At 42.6% G+C, this 9,176-nt stretch overlaps 1 protein-coding gene across 1 annotated transcript; it reads left to right on the forward strand.

The window, feature by feature from the left end:
- Positions 1-3,611: 3,611 nt before the first annotated feature.
- LOC101516402 (olfactory receptor 7A10-like) lies at positions 3,612-4,583 on the forward strand. Its single transcript, XM_058678173.1, has one exon. It carries the CDS (start codon positions 3,612-3,614, stop codon positions 4,581-4,583), a length of 972 nt encoding a protein of 323 aa, XP_058534156.1.
- The last annotated feature ends 4,593 nt before the right edge of the window (positions 4,584-9,176 follow it).

The following is a 9,176-nucleotide window of genomic DNA, read 5'->3' on the forward strand; positions in this document are numbered from 1 at the left end:
ATGGAGACAACACTGGTCTATTGTCCTGAACCATACTGAGAGCCGCTCAGATCAAAGACACAGTCCAAAAATCTACAGGCACCTTCGTTCCCTGTCTCAATGACTTTTTCACATTCCACTTAAGTCTAAACCAAGTTTCCAAGTCCAAAGAGCCCTCCTCCAGGAACCAAGGATTAAACTCAACAACAGCCTTAAGAAAACAATCTATCCGAACTTGGGAGATTTGCACCCCATTTTTCTTAAGAACATGATGCACAGAAATAGCAAACAGAGTAGACTGAGCTTATCCCATTACACTGTAATAACTTACCTCAACAGGTATTTTGGCATCACCCGTGACCTCCAATGGGCTTGTATTAAGGTCCCTGTTAAGGCACCAATTGTCGATGATCCTCTGAGGAGATTAGGACCTGAAGTGTGGAGACCAGATGGAGTAAGATCAGGACATAAGGGATGCAAGGCCAATGAAGCAATGCACATTTCATTGAACTCTACAGGTTATATATGTACTAGGCAGGTTACCTAGGCAACCATGGAAAGCCCCCTAAAGGTAGGAAACAAGGAAATGAAGCTACAGTCACTATAACAGCAAAGGGGTAAACATGTTTTTCAGGAACGGATTGTGGCAATCAAACCAATTAACTGAGGAAGGGGATAAAATCAGCTACAGGCAACTAATGAGATAGGAGGCGTAAGGAGGTGCTGCTCATTCCCGGCCATGCTTGGCCAGCGAAGCAGCCACAGTCCCACACAGGAAGTCTGCTTCCTGCTAGCACTCTCAGTAAGCTGAGAGTGTCTGAGTTCTGGGATCCTAGGACATCTGATGGAATGGTTCAGAGATGCACTTCCACACTATTGCCAACTCTCAGGTTGCCAAATTGAATAGTATGATTTTACTTTTATTTTCAAATATATACTTTTCACTTTTAAAATTAATTATTTTAAAATATTTTTTCAAAGATTTATTTATTTTTATTGGAAAGGCGGATATACAGAGAGGAGGAGAGACAGAGAGCAAGATCTTCCTTGCAATGATTCACTCCCCAAGCAACTACAATGGCTGGATTTGAGCCAATCCAAAGCCAGGAGCCAGGAAATTCTTCGGGGTCTCTCACAAGGGTGCAAGGTTGCAAAGCTTTGGGCCTATCCACGACTGCTTTCCTAGGCTACAGGCAATGAGCTGGATGGGAAGCGGGGCTGCCAGGATTGGAACCAGCACCCATATGGGATCCCGGGCGCATTCAAGGCAAGGACTTTAATCACTAACTTATTGTGCTGGGCCCTTAAAAGATATTTTAAAGTAAGTATTTTCATTTATTTAGGGTGTATTATATGACAATTGATGTTGGATTAAAAATATTAACATATTTTTAAAACAACATATTAGTCACAGGCTTGGTGCAACTACCAACCATCACATTCAAAAAGTAAAAAAATTAGAGAAACTGGTTTCCCAGGAGTAGAACCACAATCAAATCTCAAGATGCTTTTTCCATTTCTAGATTATTTTTTCTATTCAGAATTTACTATGACTATTAGGGGAAACACATGATAATTATCTTTGGGGACTGGCTTATCCTACTAAGCAAAATATTTTAAAATGAGAAACTAAATAGCAGCTATTTGCGTTTCCTGTAGAGCAGGAATAAGAGAAAGAGGATTCACCTGAGTCCATCATGCTCTCTTGGGAAACACCTGCAAGAAAACAGCCTTTTGTCATGGCCAGAGTCCCTCAGGGCCAGTAGGTGCTTAGAGGTCAGGGAGCTGACTAATGAGCAGGTGCCAGGAGCTGTAAGTAGCTCCTCTGCTGTGTTCCCTCAGACTGTGCAACCTTGGACTACAAGCAGCCTGCTTGTTGCATTTGGGTTCCTGAGTCTGGCTCAGAGACCAGAGCTTCTCTCCTTGCCTCTGCTGTGTCTGCTACGGAGCTTCAGTCTCCAGCATCCACCATCCAGGGAGGAATTTGGGTGTCTATACAGCCACCTTCTTTTCGCAGTTCTCATGCAGGTGAGCTTGGCAGACGCTGCAAGAGGGTTCCCAGACTGTGGACACAGACAGCTTTCCCTTGGGATAACCTAAAACTGAACTATCCTAGTTAACACCTGGGATTGGCTGTGACTGCTATGCTTAACTATTGAATGCATTTGTTAGTCATTATCAAAGGGGACGAAAATGTTGGATCTCCTAGGGCAATAGTCATTGCTGATGAAGAAATGAGGGCAAGAAAAGATCAATTCTAATAGACAATGAGATGCATATGCTGCCTAGAGTACATACAGCCACTCAAAACCAATTAGACAAGAGATAATGACCACTCCTCTCCCTGGAACCACCTCTGCAGACTGAGTCACAACACTGCACATTCAGGCAGAGAACATTTGAAGTAACCGTCTCCATATTAACAGGAAAGGACCAGGAGAGGGGGATTGCCTGCGTGGAAATCCTGATAGTAGCAGCTGCTGGAACACAGAGGTCTCTGGGTCTTCTATAACTGCATTCTCACATGAATCAATGATAAATTAATAATGCAGTAAGAACAGCTCTCTCAAAGACACCTGCTCAACAGTTACTGCATTTTGTTTGAGTTGGATACACTCTAAGGTTTCTAGCCCTCACATATTCTCCTGCAATTTCACACTTTCCTGGTATGGCGTCAGGTGAAACACTTTTATTTTTCTCTTTATTACCTTCTAACCTACAAAGATTGACCATTGTTGACAGCTTTTTTTTGACATAGAATCTTTTGATGTACATTTGTATTGTTCTTAAGTGAAAACAGGTATATTTAAAAGGTAAGTTTGTCATGTTCCAAAATGTCTGGTGCAAAAAATATCTTATTCCACATTAAGACAGATCTCAAGATTTAAATCTCTATTTTTCAAAATGTATGGACAAAAATTAGTGTATCATTTGGCTGCATTTTCCAAGACATTTTGATGGATCGTCTTGATGAAATTTAAGAGGATTTGGGAATGCTTGTATTTTTTTTTTGTTGTGAAAATCAGTAACTCTCTCTGGGCTCCAACTGCACTGTTACTAAATTTACAGAAATGTGCTTCTGCAAATTGAGTCTTAGTAGTTCAGTTTCATATATATACATATATATTTATATATATATATATTCCCAACCTGCTCTTGCTAGTTGTTCTTATCATTTGACATATCTTGTGATTCCTCGTTATTCTCCATGAGTGAATCACTTATTCAAAGTCATAGCACTTCTAACTACAGTTACACCATTTGAGTGAGGATCACTTTAACTTTCATAAGGATAATTAAATCCCATTATTTCTTGTGATGCATGGAACCACACATTGTACACTGCTTTTTCATCTGCTTTCTTGTTCATGCCTTTAACTGGAAAATCAATGGTGAGTTTTTAACCTCTGAGGAACAGAAATTTCTCATGTTGTCAAAGAGCATCTCATTAAATGTGACAGTATTGATGCTTTAGGGAAGATGTAGGATTCCAAACAATACCTGGTTGGTGATTCCACTAAAAAGAATCAAATGGGAACTAAGACATCTTCAAATGTGGAAGTTCAATCCTGAATGGGAAAGCACGAATTTTGGATTTCTGCTCTGTTGGTTACATCTTATTTTGTATGCATATGATTCAGGTTCAACTACTATTTCCTGCTAGTAACCTGCAACATATAAAACTGGAAAACCAAACTCAGCTTGCAGAATTCTTCCTCCTGGGATTCTCAGAGGACCCAGTACTGCAGCCTCTCATCTTTGGGCTGTTCTTCTCCATGTACCTGATCACTGTCAGTGGAAACCTGCTCATCATCCTGGCCATCCTCTCTAACCCACAACTCCACACGCCCATGTACTTCTTCCTCGCCAACCTGTCCTTCTCTGACATCTGCTTCATCTCTACCACCATCCCCAAGATGCTGGTGAACATCCAGACACAGAGCCAAGCCATCAGCTATTCAGGCTGCATCACACAGATGTACCTTTTTATATTCTTCATAGGATTAGAAATTTTACTCCTGACAATGATGGACTATGACCGGTTTGTGGCCATCTGTCACCCTCTGCACTACACAGTCATCATGAACTTCCAAGTCTGTGTGAAGCTCGTGCTGGTATGCTTGGTCATTGGTGTCCTGAATGCCCTTATGCAGAGCTTACTGGTGCTGAGGCTGAACTTCTGCACACACCTGGAAATCCCTCACTTTTTCTGTGAGTTGAATCAGGTGGTCCACAGAGCCTGTTCTGACACCTTTCTCAATGACCTCATGGTCTATATTGCAGCTGTGCTGCTGTTGGTTGTTCCCCTGTCTGGGATCCTGTACTCTTACTCCAAGATCATATCCTGCATCTGTCCCATCTCATCAAAACAGGGCAAGTATAAAGCCTTTTCCACCTGTGCCTCTCATCTCTTGACCATCTCCCTATTTTATGGCACAAGCATAGGTGTGTATCTCAGTGCTAGTGCTGCCCCAAGTTCAACCTCAACTTCAGCAGCCTCGGTGATGTACACAGTGGTCACTCCCATGCTGAACCCCTTCATTTACAGCCTGAGGAACACAGACATGAAGAGGGCTCTGAAAAGACTGCTGTTCCCTAAATGATAGTGGAACCCATGGTGTTGGAGCTGAGCAGTGTCGGTGACTCCATGTCTCAAGTCTCAGGCTCAGACACTGTGATGAATTTACCAAAAGAGGAAACAGAGCTTGCTTATTTTTATCACTGTCTTGACTTTATTTTTTGCAATACTCAATTCCTCTGGGTATGCTGCAAATGACTGAACCATTGCACTATATGTTATCTCTGGACACTCAAAATTTCTTCCTGAGTATTCCTTTTCTCTGAATTTAAGGTCCACTTTGCTTAAGAAATACAAGACTCAAATATTTCATGGAAAATGGAAGTTGGGGAGGTGAATTCTATGTGCTCAAACTTTTAATTCCATATGTATCTTTAGAGTGTATAGAGTGCTTTTTATATTTCATGCCTACCATTTTTCTGTATTCTCTTTTAACTACCGCATAAATGTGTCTTTATAAGGTTTGGCCTATTTTAGTATGTATAATATTCCCCAGTTACAACAAATTTAGTGCAAGAAAGATAAGATTTTGTTCTTTTAATCCGGGTTGGTATTTCATTTTATATGAGCAACAGATGCCTGTTGATGGAATGTTAATTAACATATCAATTGCATATGCCCCTTGAATTGACTGAAGTTAAGTGTGCACAATTGGAATACCCAGTTTTCTCATGATACAATTTTGTCTCAGATAACATCATATGCACTATTCGATGTTCCCCACCTTAGCTTGCAAGTTTATTTTTCAGACAACATACATTTAAGAAACAATATAGGGGCTCGGCGGCGTAGCCTGGTGGCTAAGGTCCTCGCCTTGATCCCATATGGCCGCTGGTTCTAATCCCGGCGGCTCCACTTCCTCTCTGTCTCTCCTCCTCTCGGTGTATCTGACTTTGTAATAAAAATAAAAATAAATCTTTACAAAAAAAAGAAACAATATAGTAAAAGGGTTGGATGTTCTATTCCAGCCTCATCAATGAGACACATATTTTATTCTTTTCTTATATGTGAGAACTAATACGGATTACACACTAAAAAAACACAGGGTATAGGAACGAAACTGGTGAGCACTCCACTGCACATTTTGGCAGGCACAGGAACCAGAGCTGGGGACCAGTCCTGTGGTGGTAATTGGGGGTCACTCTGACTGGATGGCAGCTCCCCCTGTTTTATATGTAGACTGACCATTAGTTGCAAAGGGTTGGCCTGGGCCACAGCACCCAATGCTTTGCTGAGGATAGAGGGAAGAACAAATTGATCAGCTTGATAACAAACTGTTTAACAAAAGGAAACTCAGAGGTGGACTATGATAGCTAGTAGAGCTCAGAAAGATTTCCTCATCCTAAGAGCATTAATGCATGCAACATCTCATAATCACCAAAAACACATGAACAGAACCCTCAGAAAATACTCCACAATGGGGAACCTGGGATGACATTGGATGGCAGTTTCCCCATCCCCAGGGTTATGTGGCAGTTGGGAATCTGGGTGTGGTTTCTCCTCTTGTATCCCCCCCCACCTTCTATCGGGACAAGAAGGAAATGTGCAAACAAGGGTCTCACCCACTACTCCCTGATCCTTGACCCTTCCCATCCTGATCACCTATGTAAACATCATCACTAATAAAGTTTTAAAAACAATGAAACCGGCATTTTGTGATTTGATTATTGTGTTAACCCTTACCTATACACCTATACAGCAATAATCTTTCTGCTTTTTACTTGTGGTTAAGACTAGGCTTATATAGTTGAAATTACATTACTGTAAAAATTTCAAGAAAAAATGAAGAAAGGGGACATTGAGGCAGGAATGTATGACAGATTTCTTAGATTTTTATGTATGAAATACACGAAACCTATTCTGTTTATAGCCCTAAAATTATAAATAATTTAATTTATTTTACATGATGTTAACACTGTTGATCAGAGTTGAGTAAGACAAGGGTTAGGGAAAAGTGTGTATGATCTTTATTTTCTAATTTTCTGTTTCTCCCTTCTGTTCTAGGGAGTGGGGGAATAGGAGGAGAAGCCATACCCAGACATGGAGCACAACTGCCTAGGCTGCCTTGCCCCTAGGCAACTATTACAATGCTGTGAGAAAAGTAGCTAGTAGCTGGTGGGCATTCTGGGCATGGTTGTGCCAAATCTGTGCTAACTATCTTACTCTGCCAGCGGAGTTGCTTATTCTTTTATCTTCCTTCCTTCTTTTTTAAATGGAGAAAAAAAAAAACGTGGGAAAGTTCAGGCTGGGACACATCACCATAGTCCCCAGGCACCATGCATGGAGAAACGGTCTGGGGACACATTAGAGTGGGAGTGGATGAGGGCAAATTTGTCAAAAAATGACTTTCGGGGTCTTCCAAAGACGGGCCGCTGCACTTGCAGGAGGAGAGGTGGTATGGAATGATGTATACAGGAAAACCAGAGGCATGTCTGTGTCAGGCCAAGGCACCTCCCACATGGGAGGCCCGGGCTGGGATAAATAGCATCCCCCACTGCCTGCTGGTGCATGCAAAGGCTGGTGCTAGGTGTCAACCCTAGTTGGGATAGGCCCATAGAAGCTGCCCATGAGTGTCAGAGCAGGGATGGGTCATATGCAGATGGGTGACAACATCAACCAGAGTTCAAAAAATTGGATTTGGATGTAGATTATGTAGTAACTTACCTCTGTGGACTACTGCACCTTCTACTTTACGCTCAGAACTGGGGAGTGGTGACAGGCCCAGGCAGGGTGGACAACAAACTCATCTGACCAGTACCCACCTGACACTCATGGATGCCGGGACAGTGAGGAGACCAAGTGGAACCATCACATGCAAGGGTCAGCACTGAAGGCAGATTGTAACCAGCAGGGACACTGCCCCTGCTGGCATGTGTGAGATGTGGAGCTTGGAGTAGGACTGGTAGCAGAACTTGGGGAGCTTTCCTTCATGTCTGCAGTTTCCTCCTGGGGAGCACAAGAATCAGGGCTGGGGAGGCTCAGACCAAGCAAATCTTCAGCACACATAGCATTTGTGTGGACCAGGTCTAAGGGCAGGCAACGCTGGGCCAAGCCTGAGCACATACTGATATACAGAGAGCATGGACAGTGGTGCAATCTCCCCAGCCTGGATGGGCCGCAGTATCCACTAACAAGAGTGCAGTCTGTGGGTGTGCCAGGTAGGGTTGAATTGAAGCACCTGCCAACACAAACAAGACCCTGATTGGGAAAGGGAAAGCAGGGGAACTCTTTGACTCCCTTTTTGAGCAGAGGAAACACTGGTGTGAGAAACAGGATTCTATGCAGACAATACTGAGCAAGGCCATAGCACACCTCAGCACATGTGTGGGCTGGTTTGGGAGCAGACAATTCTGGATTAGACTCCAGAACTCACTGGTGCTTGCAGGAGCCATCCTCTGATGTTATACTCAACATTCCTTGCTGTCTCAGATGAACTGGTGTCCTGTCTCCCATGATGTCCACTATTCAGGCATCAGCAACTGAGGAGACCCAGTCCCAACACCTGTACTCCAGCGTTAGAGTCCTATAATCTAGTTGGGGAATCCTCCAGGAAACCCCACCCAGGGTGACTTTATATTTAATGCTTGTGTGCACTGGCCAGGGCAGGGTCAGATTCAGTCTATCACCTACACGATCTGATGGACACACTGGTGCTCAACCCCAATTCGCACAGGAACTGATGTGTGCTGTGGCAGTAATAGATATAGCCAAGCAGCGAAGTGCCCACAGTTCCCTTGTCAGGCATGTTGCAAGCACCAGGTCTTGCATCTGCCAGGGGCTGCTGCATTCCTACCAGACATGACTCGTATCTAATGCTGGCCATTGTCAGATGGGCTTGTCCTAGCTCAGGTGGTCTACACCCATTAAGGCTCTTGTGTTTGCCAATGAGTATGGTAGCCAACCCCACCAGTCCAACTCTCTGACTGCCCCACCACCATCCCAGGTCTCTCACTCACCAGTGGAGGCAGCAGTCAGCAAGGAAGTCTCCAATGTAACCTTACCATAGGTACTCTAGTCCCCAGGTCTTGTGTGTGCCAGCAGATACTACAACCCAGTCTGAGATGGCCCAACTGCATAGTCTAGTTTTACTTTTATTTTTTCATATATATTTGTCCCTTTTACGTAAATTATTTTTTTTTCAAAATGTTGCTTCTTTTTATTATCGTCATTTTATGACACAGTTCCATAGGTCCTGGGATTTCCCTTATTCCCTCCGCATTTCCTCCTTCCTCACTGAGTTCCCCTGTATCATTACTATAGTTTCAGTCTTCATACACAGGTATTTGTCCATCACTTTGGGCATGGACAATGTCAGAGAGTCCAGCATCCTAATGTCAATATATAGTAAATGGTTTCATTGAAAGTCCATCTTTGTCTGAAAGTAGAGATGCATACTACATTGTATACTCACATATAATATGATAGTCTTCATTACACAGCTACTGTACATCCCCTTCAATGAAAAACCACAGTACAAAATCAAAAACAGGAAGAAAATGATATTTACAATGCAATGAAGTTAAATAACATGCTGCTAGATATAAATTATTTTAAAATGACATTTAAAGAAAATATTTCCATTTATTTAGGGTATATAATATTAGAATTAATATGTGTA

Source organism: Ochotona princeps, chromosome 20 (assembly GCF_030435755.1).
Source record: "Ochotona princeps isolate mOchPri1 chromosome 20, mOchPri1.hap1, whole genome shotgun sequence".
NCBI classification, from domain to species: Eukaryota; Metazoa; Chordata; class Mammalia; order Lagomorpha; family Ochotonidae; genus Ochotona; species Ochotona princeps.